Source organism: Pyrus communis, chromosome 6 (genome assembly GCF_041283825.1).
Source record: "Pyrus communis isolate YQ-2024b chromosome 6, ASM4128382v1, whole genome shotgun sequence".
NCBI classification, from domain to species: Eukaryota; Viridiplantae; Streptophyta; class Magnoliopsida; order Rosales; family Rosaceae; genus Pyrus; species Pyrus communis.
The window spans coordinates 16,705,136-16,727,237 of record NC_142570.1 but is presented as its reverse complement, the minus strand read 5'-3'; the positions used below and the strand labels follow the sequence as shown (position 1 = coordinate 16,727,237).

At 36.5% G+C, this 22,102-nt stretch overlaps 1 protein-coding gene and 2 pseudogenes across 2 annotated transcripts; 2 read left to right on the top strand and 1 right to left on the bottom strand.

The window, feature by feature from the left end:
• Nucleotides 1-865: 865 nt before the first annotated feature.
• Nucleotides 866-4,776, top strand: LOC137710790 (flavonoid 3'-monooxygenase CYP75B137-like). Its single transcript, XM_068449917.2, has 2 exons — nt 866-2,043; nt 4,057-4,776. Exons 1-2 carry the CDS (start codon nt 1,090-1,092, stop codon nt 4,675-4,677), a joined length of 1,575 nt encoding a protein of 524 aa, XP_068306018.2. The 5' UTR covers nt 866-1,089; the 3' UTR covers nt 4,678-4,776.
• Nucleotides 4,777-8,409: 3,633 nt separating this feature from the next.
• Nucleotides 8,410-9,879, top strand: LOC148696359 (cytochrome P450 76C1 pseudogene; annotated as a pseudogene).
• A 3,355-nt stretch (nt 9,880-13,234) lies between these two features.
• On the bottom strand, nt 13,235-16,373 carry LOC137709993 (amine oxidase [copper-containing] gamma 2-like; annotated as a pseudogene). Its single transcript, XR_015963629.1, has 4 exons — nt 15,102-16,373; nt 14,789-14,881; nt 13,890-14,440; nt 13,235-13,793 (listed from the first exon to the last, which is right to left on the bottom strand). The product of XR_015963629.1 is annotated as an amine oxidase [copper-containing] gamma 2-like (transcript).
• Between the last annotated feature and the right edge of the window lie 5,729 nt (nt 16,374-22,102).

The window sequence follows — 22,102 nt, the reverse complement described above, 5'->3', positions numbered from 1 at the left end:
AATTTACCTATATTAAGAAGGAATGTAGATCGATGCATAGTATTAAAAATACTATGTTATACCCATGTTTATAAAACAATAAAACGTGCCTAACATATCTAACAATACATGGAAAATAATTTACCTACAAGTTAGAGAAATGTTATTTGGTTGGGTGTAGCATAAATTTTTTTAATAATTGGAAAAATTAAATATAACTAGGTGTCGTGTAATTTTTTTTATATAATTAGAACAAATTAATTTACCTACCTACTTTTTGAAATGTTCATTTCCAATGATGCAAAATGTTCATTACCTAACTACAAATTAATTTCCAATAATTTACCTACACCAATTATACCATGGGTGTAGGTACCAAACACTAAACTTGCCTAACATAAGTACTTGTACATGGAAAATAATTTACCTATAACAAAAGAAATGCAGTTTGATGTATAAAATCAACAATATTATGTTCCACTCATATTTATACAACAACAAAACGTGTCTAACATATATAACAATACATAGAAAATAATTTACCTACAAGTTAGAGGAATGTTATTTGATTCAAAATATATAATATATGTGTTGTATTTTTTTTTTTTTAAATAATTGGAACAAACTAATTTACCTACCAATTAATATGGATAAAATTGCTACAAAATATATCACGAAAAAAAAAAACTACTTTTCTAGTTTAACATAGATACGGTTAATGCAAACACTTTTTTCATTTTATTTCACTTTTTCTACTACTTTTAATTTGGCATAAATTTAAGAATTTGAAAAAGGGACCATAAAGTATGAGTGGCATGAGTGTAAATAAATTGCATTAATAGGTCAATAGTGTTCCTATATGTTTGCAAATTTTAAATTAGGGCTTAAACTGGATCTTTAAAGATAGATGAGTTTTTATTTAGAAATAATGAATTGTAAGGGCTAAAATCTAAAGCAAACATAAGTTTAGTCTTACGCATCTAATTAGAAAGATACCATGTACAGCCGGCAAGCCAACAAAATATTCCTTCACTTGATTATTATATTAATCCAGTCTTCCTGCATTCCCAATCAATTGCCGTTCCCAAACACTGCACCCAGTGTACAGAAATGGCTTCCGGTTCCCATTCTAGCTACCTGTACTCCCTCTGGTCTCAATCCCGCCCATCAAGAACTGACCAAACTTTGCTGACCTTCATCTCCGCCATTTTCCTCGTCTTTCTGTACCACTGGCTGGTCAAAAAATCTAACAACCCGAACCCGCCGCTGCCACCCGGCCCACGGGCCCTGCCCTTGCTCGGGAACCTCCTCTCCCTCGACCCAGAACTCCACTCCTACTTCGCGGGCCTGGCCCAATCATACGGCCCCATCTTCAAGCTCCTCCTCGGCAACACCATCGGCGTTGTAGTCACCACCCCTTCCTTAGCTCGCGAGATTCTCAAGGACCATGATATCACCTTCGCCAACCGCGACGTCCCCTCCGCGGGTCGGGCCGCGTCGTACGGGGGATCCGACATCGTGTGGACCCCGTACGGACCGGAGTGGCGGATGCTGAGGAAAGTTTGCGTGCAAAAAATGCTCAGCAACACCACTCTTGACTCTGTGTACGCGCTCCGGCGGAAACAGCTCCGACGGACCGTCGGGTACTTCTACGATCGGATCGGATCGCCGGTCAACGTGGGGGAGCAGATGTTCCTGAACGTGATGAATGTTATTACAAACATGCTGTGGGGCGGGACCGTGCAGGGAGACGAGAAGGCGGGGCTCGCGGCGGAGTATCGGGAAGTGGTGTCGGAGATGACGGTGCTTTTGGGGAAGCCGAATGTTTCGGACTTTTATCCGGGTTTGGCCAGGTTTGATTTGCAAGGGGTGGTGAAGAAGATGGGCTGGTTGGCCCGGAGGTTTGATGGGATATTTGAGAAGATAATAGATCAACGGCTGAGGATTGACAAGGAAGGGGAGGAGGGGAATAAGGATTTTTTGACGTTTTTGTTGAAGTTGAAGGAGGAAGGAGGAGATTCGAAGACGCCCTTCACCATGACTCATCTCAAAGCCTTGCTCATGGTAAGTAAATGTTTGACTTACTTTGAATTTGTGGCAAGCTTTTAGTTTTACTTTTCACATTTTTTTTTTTCACTAAAACTTGTTTAGTAACGCATTATCGAATTATTGTTGGAAAAATTACAAAAAAATTGTGATATTTTTCTAAGAAGCGGGTAGACATTAGATTGAGGCACGAGTATCTCACTCTCTATAAGAAAATTCAAGCTCACTGCAATTTGACAATAATTCACGAACCGGTTCAGCAAAACGCTACTTGATAAATGCACTGACACCATAGAAAAATGCTAGTGGGATGATAAATAAAAATATGATGTAGAAAATGCTACTAATTATAAGTTTATTATCACACCTTAGTGAATAGGGTAATAAGCCTATAATTAACAATAAATAGAGTTACAAGAGTTACAATAGGTGAAGGGTTAAACGATTCCACTTAATTCCCTACTAATAACAAATAATGGAAAAGGATCCGGCGAGGATCCTTTTCCTAGGGATCCCATAATCATGTTCATTTTATCGTACATCGTGCGATCAGTTTTCATTAGATATTATTTATATTTGAATTAAGAGGAAACACAAAAAAAAAAAAAAAAAAAAAAAAGGAGAATTTAAATTTACAGGGAAAAAAAAAAAAAAAAAAAAAAAGGGAGGAAATGGAAAGAAGACGAAGAGGATGAGGTAAAGGAAAGAATAAAAAAGAATAGAAGTTTCCGATTTTCAAGGCGTCAAAATGGTTGGAGTGTCTGACTGTCTTGGCTGATGTGAGGCATGGGGACTAGAGTTGGAGGGAAGGGATCACATCACAATGGGCTTAGCCTCACAATGGGCTAGCAATAGTGTCGTTCAAATTCGCCTTTGGCGATAATCGAACTCAAGACCTCTCACTTATAAGTGAAGAAGAATATCATTAGACCGTAATATTAAGTAGCTTTTTAATTTTTTTAGACAAACTATATCATCTACACTCAATGGGAGGGGATGAGCTTACTCCCATTGGGTTAGCAATAATATGGTTCAAATTCGCATTTGGCGAGAATCAAACCTAAAACAGTGGAAAAGCCATAATTTTTGTTAAGGAGGGTCAATTTTCTTCTTTAGTTCAGGAAAATTTTAGGAGATGGAGAATGTGATCACAAGAATTCGTTTGTAGGATCAAAAGTTCATCATGATTATATTACTTGATACCTACACTGTTAATTTGTTTGATATATTCAGATGACTAAACAATCACTAATTCAAATGATTTTTTCATAGAATGAAATTAAGAGGTTGAATGGTTTCGATTGTGAAATTTCTGTTTTGAAGATACATTATTTGCAAGTGCATAGATGAACTCATCTCTAAAAGGGAATGCAAGTATGGTTTAGTTTAGTTAGAGGAATGATATAAACATAACATATGATGTCCATGATCCATATATATTGACAAATCAGGTTTGATTTAGTTAGAGGAATATGGATAATGTACTGAAGAAATTTATTTGTGAGAAGGGTCAAGTTTTATATGAAACCAAATAAGTCTAAAGACAATAAATGATTACAAACTTGGCAAACGGTGAGGAGGGTCAGCTGACCATGCTAGGCATTAATTGGCTCTACCTATGACCTATGATCCCTGACTTACAAGTATAGAGGAATACCCTTATAGCGTAGTAATAAGTGGCAAAACCGTCCAATAGTTTGATCACCAAATTCGTGAGTTTTCATTCAATGTTTTTGTGTGCATGAGGTTATGTCTTTCCTTGAAACATGATGCGTTGAGACAACCTTAATCTCAAATTCAATCTCACTTATTGACATGGTTGATTGTTTTACAGGGTACGTTAAGTTTTAGCCTTACATTGGCGGCTAATCGCTTAGATTTTAGGTTTCAAGTTTCAGTTTTAGCTAATGGAAACTCTTGTAGAAAGTACCTAACCTCCTACCTGTATGAAAGTTACTTTCCACATGAGGATTTGTTTTCCCTGGTTTCCAGAAAGCCAATTAGTACAGTAACACAACTTTCTATGGACAGGATATGGTGGTGGGTGGGACTGACACTTCCTCCAACACAACTGAGTTTGCAATGGCTGAAATCATGAACAAACTAGAGGTGATGGAAAAAGTCCAGCAAGAGTTAGAAGACGTAGTTGGCAAGCACAACATTGTAGAAGAATCCCACATCGGCAAATTGCCATACTTACAAGCTGTGATGAAAGAAACTCTGCGCTTGCACCCAGCCTTGCCTCTGTTAGTCCCTCATTGCCCAAGTGAAACATGCATTGTGGGAGAGTACACCATTCCAAAACGATCTCGGATTTTCATCAATGTTTGGGCCATACACAGAGACCCTTCGATTTGGGAAAACCCATTGGAGTTCAATCCAGAGCGGTTCTTGGATAGCAAATGGGACTATAGTGGGAAAGACTTCAACTATTTTCCATTTGGATCAGGTAGAAGAATTTGTGCTGGAATTGCAATGGCTGAGAGGATGGTGATGCATTCACTTGCTACACTTTTGCATTCTTTTGATTGGAAATTGCCAGAGGGAGAGAAGTTGGATCTTTCTGAGAAGTTTGGGATTGTGTTGAAGAAGAAGATACCTTTGATTGCCATCCCAACTCCAAGGTTATCAGATCCAACACTTTATGAGTAGAACAATGCTGCTATCAAATTCCTTAGAATACTTCACTTGTAATAATTAATACCAACTTAAGCCCAAAAATATTTCTCGAAAACTACATGTTTACGATAATGTTCTATTGTGAGATATCGATATATATATATACACACACACACACACAGATATATATATATATATATATATGTAGATTATGAATTTATACCAAACTTATGTTCCTAGAAATTTCTAGGTATAAGAGCATTTGTTATTGAAAACTTCAAGCTGTTGTCCCCTTTCTACGGTTTTCTTTTCTCAAGCATTTCTGGATTTGACTTGTTTTATTCTTCTCTGTTCAAATGATGAAAAGTGATATTTCAAATTGCTCAAGTCCGAAGGATAGGACTAATTCCCAGTGAAATCCGAAAAATTACAATAAAATTGTGATATTGAATCGCCTAGACATCAGGTTGAGACGTTGGTATCTCACTCTCTTTAAAGAGATTCACGCCCACTATGGTTTGACAAAAGTTCTCAAACTGGTGCAGCAATATATATCCTAACTTGCCCCCTCCATGATATAACATGACTAAAACCTAGCTGCACAAAAATGAAGAGTCCACAAAAACACCCTTCAGTGCCCAGTAAGTAAAAGATGGAAAAATGGAGGCATGAAGAACAATAGATGTAGAGGAAAATGCTAGTGGGATGATAAATAAAAATATGATGAAGAAAATGCTACTAATTATTGTTTATTCTCACCCTTAAGTGAATAGGTAATAAACCTATAATTAACAATAATAAGAGCTACAAGAGTTACAACAAGTGAAAGGTTAAAAGACACCACTTAATTTCGTACTAATAACAAATAACGACAAACAAACTTAACTCCCCACTAGCAGTCAAATAATTATAATTATAATTTATTTATTTAATATTAAAAAGGATTTTTATAACAAATGACCATTAGAATTGGCCCATCCCATCAACATCAAGATGGTCTCTGAAATTGAAAATCGATTCATGTCGTCCTTAAATATGGGTGCTGCAAATCAATGTAGTTATTCCGTTAGTATTCTGTCAAATAATCTGTTAGTGTGTTGATGTGACACATTTATAGACCCATGTACCCTATTAAATAGCAACATGTGGATTATATCAAGCTATTATTTTTAAGAATGATCAAAATTCTGAAAACAATAAACCTGAGTAAATAGAAAGAAATAAACAAAAGTTTAGTCGTTCTTGCTTTTAGGATCTCTCGACTCTCTAGTTCCTTCCACTGTTTTTGATCTTTTGGATCGTAATCGAAGAACCGATTCTCCCTCAGACTTGGTCTCATCTTCTCCCGGTTTTGACCATGGTCAATGGAACAAGAGGGGTGATGTCAGCATGTGATTAAAATTTTAACCTCATTTTGTTATGAATCTTATTGATTTTGGTCTTTGTGACTTATCAGACCAGGTTATGCATAGATAACGAAGATTACAGAAAATTGTGGTATCTCTATAGCTATGGGATTACTGGCGATGTCTAAACAAAAAAAAAAAAAAAAAAAAAAAAAAAAATCTTGAAAATCAAAACTGGAAATTGCGAGTGGGGGATCGTGGAAGAATGTGGGGCGCCAGGGAAGGGAAGATGGGTGTGCGCGGATGGGAGGTTCGATCGGAGAGGGGGGAGAAAGAAAGAAGGGGTAGGCGTGAAAGAGGGAGAGAGAAGCCATCACGTTGTGGGGGACTTTGGCAGCTTTGAGTGGGTTGGGGAGGGATGGGAACGGCAGCTATAAGTAGTTGGGGTGGCTGTGGCTTGCTGTTCCTTTTGTTTTTTTTTTTTTTTTTTTAAAAAAAAGCTTTGGAAAAAAAAAAAAACTCATTTTTATTTAAAAAATAAAACATAATCCACATTACAACTGATAATTTTTTATACGATCCGTTAACACGACACGTAAACGACACAAAAATAACGGATTTCGGGTCAACACTATAACTAATCGGGTCATTATCGGGTCACACGATAATAACCCGTTAATAATGGGTCTTTAACAGATTTACACAGAAGTAACACGCGGGTAACCGATTTCGACACGATAAGAAAAAAGTTATTTTGATGATTTTAATTTTTTAAACTACTAAAAAAAACTTACTATAAAATACAATAGATATAATGAATATGTATATATTGTTTATTAATTATTATTCTATATAAAATTTAAATTTTAAGTTTTATTTATTTATTTTTATAGTATAATATAGGCAAAGATTGAGATTAAAAATCATAAAACATATTAAAAATAAAATATCAAGTAATTTAAAAATACCCAACACATTAAAAAAATTATAATAATTAATTAACATGTACGAAAAATATGAAAAAATATGCAAACGCTCGTAGTCGTAGTTGCATCCTCTACACTTTAAGGATGGGTATATGATCGTTTGAATTTTTAAAACCATACAAATTCTCATGAATAGTATTTTTAAGGGAGTTTAAAATAAACAAAATTCATAATCATTAATGTATAAGTTTTAAAGATGTGAAAGCATAATAAACGTTCATAATTGCATCCTCAACGCTTAGACGATGGTTACATAGTCGTTTAGATTTTTAAAACCCTCCAAATCTCATGAACATTATTTTTTATTTGAGTGCAAAATTAATAAAATTAATAATAATTATTGTAGAAGTGTGAAAAATGTGATCACTCATAATGAAAAGTTTTACAACTTTCATGAAGGGGTCAACTCTGAAATTTAGTATGTATATACTAATTTAGTATTATGTTTTACATTTTTTTGGGTCAAATTATGTTTTTAATTTTCATTTTTATTGATTTAAAAGATATTTTTCTTAACGAGTAATAGGTCTGGTCATATTACCTAATAATATTAACGGGTTGATTTTGGGTCGGGTCATATTACCCGTTTACTTTAACGGGTATTACACAACACGACACGACCCGTTAAGCTATCGAATATGACATGAAAACGAGACGAACATGAGAAACACGACATGAATGCCAATTCTAATCCACATGGTTCATTTTAATTGGATATATGAATTCATATGTGTGCCACATCAACACACTAACAGATTATTTGACAGAATTCTAACAGAAGGGCTATATTGATTTGCAACACCTATATTCAGGGACAATATTGATTGATTTTCAATTTCAAGGACCATGTTGATGAGATGGATCAATTTCAGGCACCATTTATGATAAAAACCCTATTAAAAATGCACCAACAAGCTATTTAGTACTACGGTCTAGTGATATTCCTTCTCATTTTTAAGTGAGAAGTTTTAAGTTTAATTCTCGCCAAAAGCGAAATTGAACTACATTAGCACATTGTAAATATTAGCTTACTCCCCCACCCCTTCATTGTAGATACTATCATTTGTTGAAAAAAAAAAAAAAAAAAAAAAAAAAAAAGACAAAAAATGCACCAACAATACTTAATTAAAAATTGAAAGGTAAAGTTTGAAAATTCAAAAAATATAACTTTTAGTTTTTGGTTTTTAGCTATGAAACAAATATGCAAACAAAGAGAAAACCAATTCGGTAATCATTTTCTAATTGGAAGTTTATGCCTACCCAACACTATCATTCTTTTCTAAATGGACGTTTGTGGCTACCCAATTAAGTGCATGTGGTCCATGAGAGTCTCCATGGTTTTGTTGTCTGCACTATTTTCATGCTTGGATTTACAATGTCGCTGTCCCTTCTAAACTCATCTTTCATCTCATCCATTCATTTTGTCCTACATCATGATTTCTTCTTTTCAAAAAGGTTTGTACATGACAAGTTTGTGGATAAATTCGAGTTCCGTATACCCGAGTTCAAAAAGCAAAAGGGAATTTTAAGACCTTCCAATAGTGTTTTTTTTTTTTTTTTTTAACAAACTATATTATCTATATTAAAAGGGAAATGAGTGCGCTTAGTCTCACAATGGGCTAGCAATAATGTGGTTCAAATTCGCTTTTGGCGAGAATCGAACCTAAGACCTGTCACTTACAAGTGAAAATGAATACCACTAGACTGTAGTACTAAGTGGCAAGACTGTCCAATAGTTTAACCACCAAATTCGTAAGTTTTCATTCAATGTTTCTGTGTGCATGTGGTTATGTCTTCCCTCGAAATATTATGCATTAAGACAACCTAAATCTCAAATTTAATCTCACCTATTGACATGGTTGATTGCTTTACAGTCTACGTTAAGTTTTTAGCCTAACATTGGTAGCTAATCGCTTAGATTTTAGGTTTCAAGTTTCAAGTTTTTAGCCCTACATGTATGGAAGTTACTTTCCACACGAGCATTTGTTTTCCCTTGTTTCCTGAGAGCCAATTTAGTACAGTAACACAACTTTTTGTGGACAGGATATGGTGGTGGAGGGGGGGGGGGGACTGACACTTCCTCCAACACAACTGAGTTTGCATTGGCTGAAATCTTGAACAACCCAAAGATGATGGAAAAAGCCAAGCAAGACTTAGAAGATGTAGTTGGAAAACACAACATTGTAGAAGAATCCCACATCGACAAATTGCCATACTTACAATTTGTGATGAAAGAAACTTTGCGCTTGCACCCAGCCCTGCCTTTGTTAGTCTCTCATTGCCCAAGTGAAACATGCATTGTGGGAGGCTACACCATTCTGAAAGGATCTCAGATTTTCATCAATGTTTGGGCCATACTCAGAGACCCTTCAATTTGGGAAAACCCGTTGGAGTTCAATCCGGAGAGGTTCTTGGACATCAAATGGGACTACAGTGGGAAGGACTTCAACAAATTTCCATTTGGTTCAAGCAGAAGAATATGTGTTGGGATTCCAATGGCTGAGAGCATGGTGATGCATTCACTTGATACACTTTTGCATTCTTTCGATTGGAAATTGCCAAAGGGAGAGAAGTTGGATCTTTCTGAGAAGTTTGGGATTGTGTTGAAGAAGAAGCTTCCTTTGGTTGCCATCCTAACTCCAAGGTTATCAGATGCAGCACTCTATGAGTAGAACAATGCTGCTATCAAATTCCTTAAAATACTTCACTTGTAATAATTAATACCTACTTAAGCCCAAAAATATTTCTGGAAAGTTGCATGTTTACGATAATGTTCTCTTGTGAGATATTGGTATATCAATTATGAATTTATACCAAACTTTTGTTCCTAGAAATTTCTAGGTATAAGAGCATTTGTTTTGAAAACCTCAAGCTTATGTTCCTCTTTCTACGATTTTCTTTTCTCAAGCATTTCCGGATTTGACTTTTTTTATTTATCTTCTCTGTTAATATGATGAAAAATGATATTTCAAATTGCTCAAGTCCGAAGGGTAGGACTAATCCCCAATGAAACTCGGAAAAGCTAAGTTACACATGGAATGAATATCAAGAATCTTCTTAAATAGAATTAGTCGATGCCTCTATTAAGACGATTTTGAATAAATTGTTTCAGTAAAAAGGTTTAACATTAGGATTTGGAGGTAACTTGAATGTTGTTCAATGAATCTATTTATTGGTTTATATAAAAATCGGTGTAGCATGATTAGGGTAAAAATATTGTTAATCAATGGGCGGCATTATTTTATTTTTGAACAAACGATATTATCTTCACAATGGACTAGTAATAATGTGATTCAAATTTATCTTTGACGAAAATCGAATCTAAGACCTCTCATTAATAAGTGAAGAGGAATACCACTAGAACGTTGTACTAAGTGGCAAAACATGCTTAATTTATTTCTACTCAAATGATACCAATGAGATTAGTATCTTTGATGATATCAATAACTAGAAAAAAGAAATGGGAGCTTTAAGTTTAAGGGAGTGTATTGTATATGACTCTTAGACCTCGTGTGGCAACTCGAACTGTACAGACTATTTCAATCGGATAGGACAAATAGTCTAGTATTGACTAAATTAGTCGGGCGTTTGGTGTTATGTCGGATTAATTTGTCCATCGGATAATATGTTGGACTATAATTATTATTTTTTTAAAATCACATAATAATTGTTGTCAAAATGAAAAAAGGGAGAAAAACAGAAGGAAAAAAAAAAGTAATTAAATATCATTAAGACAAAATTAAAAAAAAATTAGAAAAAAGGGAAGGTGAAAAACCCAGGTCTATTCCAACGTGTCTTCCTTTCTTCACCATCTTACCCACGCTTCAAATTCCACCCTCCCATGCGAACCCACTTCCTCATTTCTTCAATCACCCAAACCCACATCGATTCACCAACCAAAACAACTACTGATTAAATTGAAGATCCAAATTGATGAAGAAAAGAAATCAATTCGTGGCATTGTCTGAGTTAACCAGAACCGTCGGAGTTGGATCCAACGTTGTTGGCGGCGGAAGATGATTGAGTTGCTAAGCTTCTTGTTGTTGACAATCAATCGGGCTTCTTGATCTCAACTACCTCTTCGTCCACATCATTGTGCTTTGATGTTGACGGCTGAAATGTGATAGAACAGGAAGCGATTAATAATACCAAGCTTTTGGGTTGTATTAATTGTCCAATGTCAGCCGAAGTAAATTGATGGATGCTATAATTAAGCGGGTGCTTATTTAGTATGCGAGTGCACCAAACAATGGCTACCATATTATTAATCCTATCCAATGCTTAATACGATGTGCCAAACTAGGCTTTAAATTCAAGTGTATTCAATCCTGGTTTTGTTGGAGACTAATACAAGTCACCCTGTATTGAATAAAGACTTTTTATGACTTTTAAAGTCTACAAAACTCTTGTAGTATTATATTGTGACTTTTTTACTGGCCTACAAAAGTTTAGATTTATTCAATATTTCATTGATTTTAAAAAGGAAATTTTAACGAAACACTTTCGGTACTGTTCACCTTTAAGAAAAAACCACATTTTTACATTTCCCTAGTACTATTCACTACACCTTTATTTGTCACTTTTCATTAAAACTAAAGTTTTTTGGACTTTTCGTTAGTTTTTCATTTTAAAAAAGTCATGGACTTTTAGAGACTTTGATGTGTTTTATGGTATAGTTGTTGTCATAATAAATCCAACCTCTCCTCCTAAAATTTTGATGGATTTTGTTTTATTACTTCTAATGATTACTCCATCACCAGCCATGATGCAATAAGAATCAGATATCTCCACTTCCTCAACACCATGTCGTCACCATTGATGCCGCTACCGTCACAATCATCTCATTTCTTCTACTAGCACCTTGCCATACAATCATCACGGTGTCACAAGATCCTAGAACCATATTTATGCCTCCACCGATACAACCAACATGATCGCCACTTGAAATAATGCCATGTTAACTTGCCGCGCCACCACCACTCCTTCCACCACCTCTACTACCACTACATTGTCACAACCACCATCATCATAACCTTCTGCGATCACTTTATCGTCGCCACCCCCACCTATGACTATTGACACTGCCATCATCATGATCGCCACCTTTACTTCCCTCTTATACGCCCATTACCACCACCACCACCACCCCCACCCCATCCCCACTCCACCCCCACTCCACCCCCACTCAACCACTCTAGCACGACATTAGAAACACACAATTTACAAGAATTTGGAATAAAAAGATATAATGTTTATGGGTTAAGGATTCTTTCATATGTCTAACAATTTTGTTAATATTAGGAAAAAGTAAATTACATAAGTGTAACATTACTTACTCCTAATTGGTTTCTTAACCAAAAAAGAGGTATAATTATTACAAAGTTTGTTAAATTCTCTTGAACTCTAAAAAAAGTCGAGCATTAAACTCTCAAAAGTATATAGGAGTCTATCAAGAAAAAGTGTGTGGATTTCAATAAAAGTCTATGAATTCTACAAAAGTCTTATCACATAAAAAGGATTGGAGCTCTACTCTTACAGAAGAATTTTCTTGCAACAGTGATGTTGGTATATCTTAGTCGATCACGTACTACTTTATAATATATTTTGTGTATATATAGGCATATCAATGTTGAATATAAGTTCCTAGAGAATTAAGAAAATAAAATACGATATACAAGTTTATGGTTCCACTCTTAATAACATTGAGACATTTTGTGATAAAATTCAACACCACAATATTAGTGTGGTTAGGAGTGGATCAAATGATCTGTCTCTTTGAATTTCTGACAAATCGATCGCATTATTAGAAAATATGAAACTCGAGATATATTTGGAAATTCAGAACTTGAGACCTTGTCCGAGTAGGTATATGATACCACTAGAAAAATCAAGTATGGAGGTAGGCATACATAGAAATGATGGTACCATTTAGACAACCCTAGGTCATCACCACCATGTTAACCTGCCGAAACAGCGGTCTGTCCATTTTATTCCACCACGTCGCCACCCAAAGGCGGCATACTTCTCAGTTACGCAACAACAATGACAAAATGTAATGGATTATACATATTTGTTTCGTTTTCAGGAATCTTTGACGAACTATAATTAGTGTAATTAAAGTGCTTTTAGAAATCTCCAAGTCATCAGATTTCACGAGTTCATTGTCACACAAGCTAAAGCTAATCAAATGGATAAACTTTTAGGCATATGTTCCACCACCAACATCACAAATTACATACTGGAATTGAACAATACATATACAATGCAAGATCATTCCACTAATTTCTTTTATTTTCGGGTCACGTCGCTTTTGTATGACTTGTAAGTTGTTACATACTTATATACATCAAAGCTAATTTCATAGAAAACCCCAAAGTAGGCACATATGGAGGAAACTTTCTACAAGCAACTCATCATAAATACATCTTTGAGGTTAAAGCAACGGATTTCATGTGGAATGCGCTCTACCTTAATTAAGCTGAAGCAGCAGCCGTGCAAACGGGTAGATCTGTGGCAATGTTAGGCGGAGTCCGAAGTATGGGGTTACTGTCAAAGAAATTGACAGGTTAAAGCAACGGATTTCATGTGGAATGCGCTCTACCTTAATTAAGCTGAAGCAGCAACCGTGCAAACGGGTAGATCTGTGGCAATGTTAGGCGGAGTCCGAAGTATGGGGTTACTCTCAAAGAAATTGACAGGTTTGATATCAAAGCTAGATGACACAGTTGGCATTATAGGGAAGTCTTCTTGACAGGGTATGTGATGAAACCCTAATGTGTACCAAACCACAATGTCCTTGTTCTCGATTGGTCGGTCCCTACAATATCAAAATGAATCAAATTGTATCAGCATTGTGTACATGTGATCAGTAAAGTCAATGCAAATAAATGACCTAACAGTAGTATGTACGTACCTGTTAGACCACACGGCAAGAGTATCTTCGCCCATGCTTTGGTCTACAAACAACCCACCAGCCCATTGTTCACTCCTATTGTATGGGGTAACCCAAATTTGATTATTTGTAAAAGCACCTCTCTTTTGGGGAGGGTCGTCAAGATCAAGCAAGCTAGCAGCAGTGCCACCGGGAACCAACTTGTACCCTACAGGGTTTCCAACCCGTGTCTTTTTCGACGGGTTGATCATGTGGAAGTCGGACGGGTCGTAGAGTTAGAGCTTAGTCTGTGCATCTTTCTCAGTTTTGGCAACGGTTTTAGTAGCTTTCAAGTAGCTTTTCCTTGGTGATTCAGTTGGGGAGTTAGACTGCCTTTGGAGATTCACCTTCATAAAGGAGTCATCTGAGCCGTCCACGTCCATATCAAGATGAATTGTGACGTAATGATCGTGAATAACGCCAATAACGTTCTCCGACAAGAGGGTGCCATAGAGATTCTCTTGGCGAGATGAGACTTGGTTCATGTTCTCATAGGAGGTGCCTTTCACCATCAAAATGCCACTAAGTCCAACCTATATGTTCGTTGCACACACGTATTATATGTAGTATTAACAATCTTAAAATACAAAATATTATGGTGAATTTCCATAAAAATACAATAAATGACAGGATTAGTCCCTCTGCCAATTCTAGTTATTCAAGCTTGTAAGACTCATAAATAAACGACCACAATCAGAGATATTCATGTTTGTGAGACTCATAAAGTAGAAACAACCACAATCAATCAGATGATACGCCATGCACTATTAATCCTAATTACACTCTAAGAGAACATATATATATATATATCAGGATTTTAATCAAACTCAAAAGGAAACATAAAATGCAAAAATGATTGTAATTATAGGAGAAGTAATCACCACTAACCTTACCCAGTCGACGATATAATCATAGTTAGCAACTGATGCTGCCATTCTAACTACCAATGTCACCTTTGGCCTCACTTCCCTAACCTGTCACAACGCATTATTTTTGTACTAATTATATATTATCATCGCCAATGCTATTTACTTGCATAAAACTGATACACTTGCTAAAAACATCATAATATACTAAATATTTTGTTTAATAGAAATGAAAGTGCATGTATAGATGAGTCTTACTTCTATTCAAAATATTAATAATGTAACATAAAACTAATAAATACGATACATGTAACATTAAGTTCTTTGCCTCCATGCCCGTTATCGGACACTCTGTGTGCCGCCACCCGATATCGCTCATATAGCTTTCGAATATGCAAACCATGTTTGATCGGACGTATGGTTTTCCATCAGCTACCGCAAACACACTCCATATAGTAGGCGTTATGTGGACAATGGTTAAGCGGCTCCAGAGGCATTGCCTGTAACCCGAACCCGTATTAGGTTCTTAAAGTACCACTCATCGGTGGGGTCCATGTAAAGCACAAACAACTCTGATGTAAACCCTTTGTACATCACATCCCTCAACTCCCTGGTGTTCAGGTCCCAGACTTTGGCCCGAGATACGATGATGCCCGCCCTGGCGTCAGGCTTCAAGTGAAATTCCAAATTTGCCTATTTGACCAAATGATCATTTTCTACCGTAAAACTCGGCCCATCCGGCTGTTCTATAGATATGGGCTTGATCAGCTTTTTCACTTCATTAGGCCTTTGGGCTGAGTACCTATAATCTGTATTGGCGGCCTTTGGTATGGGGATGCTCCTGCCCTTATCTAAAATCTCCACCACTTGTTTGGTGTCCAAGTCAACGAGAACAATTAACCCTTCAATTGGACGCATGTAGAAGTTCACAGTATCCTTGGTGGAGTAGCACTGCACCTTAATTAACCTCATGTTCTCGTCGGCCGCGCCGTACCACCCCGTGGAAAGAGGGAGACACCCCAGGTCTGCCAAATCGACCATGCGCTTGACGATCGTATGGTTGAAATCAGCGTTCTTAAAGGGGCTGAACATGGCAGCGATCAGCTCCTTCAGCGTCATCATCGGGTAACCGTAGTGGGAGCCAATCTCGTGAACAGTCACCTCGAACGTGGTTAGGTCGATGGTTAGCACAAACGACTTATTGTCGGCACGTGCGACGATAAAGGCATTTCTGGGGAAGAAAGGGTCGACGTGCTTCCATCCGAGGACAAGAGACTTGTCGGGAGGTGGAGGTGAAGAGCGCGTGGGAGTTGAGGATGGTGCGGATGGCGTTGAGTTCTTGGATGGTGAGGGGGTCGAAAGGCTAATGGGGGTGTCGGAGCTATGGTCTTTGAGGTGGCGTGTTGGGATAAGGGGTTTGGATTAAATGCGATTTTTGGAGGAGCACCAGGCGGAGTTTGTTGTGCAATCGAGGAGGTCGGAGACGTACAAAGGGCGCGTAAGGGAGGTGGGACCAAGTGAAGAGAAGGACTAGGCCTATGCAGAGGGAAAGGGAGAAAAAACACAGGAATCTCCAACCTTCCATGGATTCTGTGTTTTAGAGTTTGAGTGAGAGTGAGAAAGAAATCGTAAATAATGACAAACTAGCTGATAGCTGGGTTGAAATAGAGGGCATGGCTGGGTACAGGATAAGCGCTGATGACACGAGGAAGATTCCAAACAAAAAGATGATTAATATTAGAGAATCAGAATATGCAAAAGTCAATTGTTGTGCATACCAATCACCCATGCACTTTTTCATATACTGCACGGTGACGTAATGTAACTTTCTTGGCTATCACAACTTTATGAATTTTCGAGGGCTGAAATCATTAAAACTAAACATTGATAATTCATATTTATTATAAATTGATTATGTTATCAATCAAAAATTACATATCAATCAAATCTCAAAAAGTTAAGGCAATGTGTGTCCCTTTATAGGGGACTTATTTATTTCCACTTATTATTAACGAACTTTTACCATTTGACTGTCATAATTAGAACGGTTTCAAGGAAGAAGGAATGTGAACCAGACCATAAGGGTTTCCCGATGAAGTTGTAAACACAAAAATTCTATAGCGAATGAAATAAGAACACGTGTACAAAGTAGATTTGCATTGATTTGAATTTGTAGGTTACAATCTTTGTTTACAATTTTCCTATGACTCAGCCTTCAAATTTGTTGTAAATGCGTGATTGTTGATCCAAGGGTCGTGATGACTTAATCTCGGACGAACAATTGAACGATTGCTTCAAGTTTTGAGCTTGAAAACAACGCGTGGATGGTCTTCACCTCAAGGGTGTGGCCAAGGGTAGTGTTTGATGCGGGATTTCGTTGCTTCAAGGGTCTAGATGACTTGATCTTGAAACGAACGTTGATACAAGTTTATAAGCTAGAACTAGGGGGATTAAGTTCTGGCTCCTTCCTCTTCCTTCTCAAAGTCCGCTCAAAATCGTCATCAAAGTCCAACATATTTGCACGAACAGTTAAGAGCTTCGAGTAAAAAACTAGTACCTAAAAACAAGAAAAGAAAACAAGGTCAGTAACTAAAAAAAAACACACGAAAAAGAAACAACAGGGGATTAGCAACCGGCAACGGTGCCAAAAATTTGATGTGATAAAAGATAGCACTCAAATTAAACCCTCTTGTTGACAATTGTAGTAAAGATGTAACTAGGGATCGTTCTAGGACGGGGATTAGGAAGGATTGCTAATCTACTAAAAACTGAGTCAAAGATACAAAACTAGGCTTAAAAACACTTAAATAAACTCAAAGACTCTTAACTAGACTTATATGACTCAAAACAAACTAAAAAGACTTAAAACAGCACAAAACAATCAAATAGACACAAAACAAACTCTAAGACTTACTTTGGACGAAAATTGAATTGGTTTTGACTCAAAACACTTAAAAACACATAATAGGACAGATTCTAACGAATTTGACACAACAAAGTAAAGGGGGCTGGGTTTTTGATGAATTTAAAGTAAAAACAAGTAACTTAAAGACTTAAACAAAGTTTGACACAAAATTGGGTGAATGGATGGGTGATAAGCTAGCTAGAGGGTCCTTCTCCACACATGACATACTTGCATACAAATTGATTTCCAATTGTTTTTACAATAAACCATGAACCACAACACCCCAGATTAACCGTGACATCATTAATTAACCCTCAAATTTTCCTTAAGTCATTGAATTGGATGGACAATGCATCGGCAACCAAATTATTCTTCCCAAGTTCCCTACATGAACTGCATAGTAGAGACACAAGCAAAGATCATTAAGCTTTGCGAAAATCATAAGCATTGACAAGACATTCATAACTATAACATCATGATACTCATGCCAGGAATTCAACTTAACATGATTGTGACAAGCAACCTTTACTACTTGTTGATGCAAGATTTATACGCACACAAATTAAACCCTCTTTTTGACAATTGTAGTATAAGTATAAGTAGGGATCGTTCTGGACCGGGGATTAGGAGGGATTGCAAATCACTTGGAAACTGACTCAAAAACGTAAAAACATAATATAAAACACTATACTAGACTCAAAGTATGCAAAACTTAACAACGTAATATAAAGTTTAAAACACTTAAACTAAACTCAAAGAATGCAAAACTAAACAAACGTAAAATACTTAAAACAAATCAAATGAATAAGACTTAACAAAATATGGGGGGAATTGTGGTTTGGACGAGATTAAATTAAATGGACAGATTATAATTTAAAACAGATAGTAAAGATGAATGTGATGAAAATATGGATGATGGAATAGCTAAGGGGTTCTTCTCCACACATGTTACACTTGCATACAAGATTGATTCTCAGTTGGTCTTTTGATAAATTATGAAACTCAACACCCTAGGTTAATTAGGTCCGTTTAAATTAACCGTCAAGTTCTCCTTTAAGTTAATGAATTGGATGGGTTTGAGCAACGCAATTCACAACATTCTCCAAAAGTCCTTTACGTGAAAAGCACAATAAAGATACAATCAAAGATCATTAAGCATTATGAAAACTATAAGTGTTGACGAGGCATTCGTTACTATGGAATACGCATGAAACTTATGCCAAGAATTCGTTTAACGCGATTGTTTATAAGCAACCTTCACTACTTGTGAATATAAGTTCGTAACGATTAGGTGAAACTCACTTATATTCTAGCGTCATATTTATGCATGAAAATTAAGCGCGCATTCTTAATAAACGTACATAAATAAGTTATCAATCAAACGGTTTAAACAAATTGAATCCACAACTTATGAAATTCCAACGAAAGTTAATCAATTCATATTGCAAATATAAACATAGTTTCGAATCACCCCCTAGCTAAAGGGGGTTTAGTTCCTCATAACTTTGAAATCAAAGAAACACCTAAACATTCCAACAACTCAAACTTGAATTGTATGAACGTTTAGGCACTCTTCTCTTCCATTACAAAACAAAGAGAATTGAATTTAAACATTGAAATCAAAGAAACACCTAAACATTCCAACAACTCAAACTTGAATTGTATGAACGTTTAGGCACTCTTCTCTTCCTCGTTGTTGTAGCACAAGGTCTAAGGTGAGCTTTGGGGATTATGTGAAGTGTTTTGGAGGGATGGGAAGTGGTTGGATAGTGGCTGCAATGGAGGAGAAAAACTGCACAGAAATGGAAGGATATGCACGGCTATGGATGTGTGTTTGTGTTGTGTGTTGTGTTGTGAATGGAATGAATCAATTGTGGCTGCAATGCATGCTTATTTATAGGTAAATAAGAGGGAACATGACAGCTAGGAAGTGGGTGGAAATGTGGCTGCAATGTTAGTGAATGATTAAAGGGATTGCTAGGTTGGAAATGCATGTGGAAGCAATGAAGGAAAGCTGGAATTAAGGTGGGTTATGCACGGCAAAGGGAGGTTGTTTGTGGCTGCATGTTTGGGTTTGTTTAAAGGGTGCATGTGGGTGAATGTTAGGTTGAAATAATGATGGAAAAACAGCTAGGAAAAGAGGGAATGCATGTGGAAGTGTGGCTGCAAAGAGAATGAGAAAAGCTGGAAAATGGAATGTGTTGATGTGCAATGCACGGCAAAGGCAGATTTTGGTGTTTGGAAATGCATGTGTTTTAGGTTGTGAAAGCATGTGGATTAGGTGGAAAGAGGTGGGTGTGCATGTGAGTTGAAATGCATGTGTTTAAATGGTTGAAATGTGTAGATGATTATGAGTATGATAAGTGATAAGTGAATGATATTGATAAGTGATAAATGAATGATATGTTAAGTGATAAATGAATGATATGTGGTGATGATAAGTGTATGATATGTTAAGTGATAAGTGAATGATATGTGGTGATGATAAGTTGGTCTTCAATTTCGTCCATTCCTTTTGCTCCAAACATAAGCTATCCATTCCAAGTCCGATTTTGCTCCAAAAGGCTCCAAAAGGCATCCTTTTGCATACTTTGCCCTTAGAACCTGAAAACACACAAAAGAAGCATAAATGACTAAAATAACTACAGAAACATAACGTAAATGCACGAGAACAAGCCATTTAAGTCGCATGAATATGCTCCTATCACTTGTGAATATAAATTTGCAACGATTATGTGAAACTCCCTTATATTCTAGCATCAAATTCAAGCATGCAAACTAAGTAGGCCTCCTTAATTAACATACAAGAATAAGTTCTTAATCAAACAATTAAGTAAATTGCATTCACAATTTATGAAATCACAACTGGAATTAATCAATTCATATCGCAAATATAATCGTGGTTTCAAAGTCTCCTCTAGCTAAAACAAGTTTAACCTCTCATGTTCACAGCAAAACAAAGAGAATTTAAATTAAACATTGAAAACAAAAGATAGATTACACCTAAAAACGTTCCAACAATCCAACTTGAATGCCAAAAATGTCCAAGGCTGCCTCTCCATTCCTTCTTCCTTGCTAGGCTGCGGCACAAGGTTGTAAGGGTGTGAAATTGGGTTTTGGTGTGTTATGGTGAAGGATTGATGTATAGCAAGGATATATGATGGATGAAGAGATGCGGAATTGTGTATGGATTATGGTTGAATCGAAGGTTGCGGCTATGGGTGGTGAGTAAGTATGAATGATGGTTGAATTGTGTATATGAATGAATGGATGTGTGTATGGGTGCGGCAAAGGGTATATATTTTAGGGAAAGGATCCTAGCTTTAATTAATTGTTTTAGGAAAGAATTGGACCCTAAATCCACAAGGAAAAGGAGAATTAAAGTCAGAATCCTAAGAGAAAAGGGATAAGAAACTTGCGGCAAGGCAAATAGGAAAGGGAATGGTGTTTCCCTTGCATGGCAAGGAAGGGAGAAAGGGTAAGGTGGTGCAGCATCCTTCTTTTTCTGGGATTAAGGCTTCTAGAATTTATATTTAGGTGTCCTAAATTAATTAGGGACCCTCTTTGGTAGCTGGAACTTATGTAGGAAAAGATAAGGGAAGCAAAGTCAAAATAAGGAAGTTTGACTCATGTTTCCTTCTTTGTGGCTGATTTCTTTACTTCCAAATCTTGAATTAATTTCTTCCATCTTTTTAGCAGATTCCTAGCCTCCTTTGGTCTTCAATTTCGTCCATCCACCTTGCTTCAAGCATGTGCTAGTCATTCCAACCCCAAAACTACTCCAAAATGCTCCAAATTGCACTTTCTTGCCACTTTAGCCATTTGGACCTACAAACACACGAAAATAGCTCAAAATACTAAAATAACTATGAACTAACAACATAAATGTAAGAAAACAAGCTAACTAAGTTGCGTAAATATGCTCCTATCAAATTTCCCCACAATTAGCTTTTGCTAGTCCTCGAGCAAAACAAAACAAACAAAACACAATCTAAACCTTCCAACATTTAGCTCAGGGACTTCCAATTAACATGACATATTAAAGAACACTACTCCCACAGATTTTAACCATCTCTACTCTAGAGCAAACACTTAACCATAGTTACCACTTACTAGCTCACATTTAATCAATTGAAACAACATTTTGAATGTAGTAACATGCCTTAGAGAATTCCCTCAATTCCTTACTAGATATACTCTCTATTTTCATACAGATTTTCTGACTACACTCCCTACACTAGGTATATGTGAAAAGATTGATGTAAACATGTAGACTAGCACTCATAATATGTTAAAAGAAGGGCCAGGTCCTAGTCCTAGATAAGATTATGTCGGCTGCTCTTCAGTGGATGTTACTAATTTTCCCTCACTTTCATAGCTATATAGGCATCCCTCTGATGAATAAAGTTGACGCAGGTAGACAC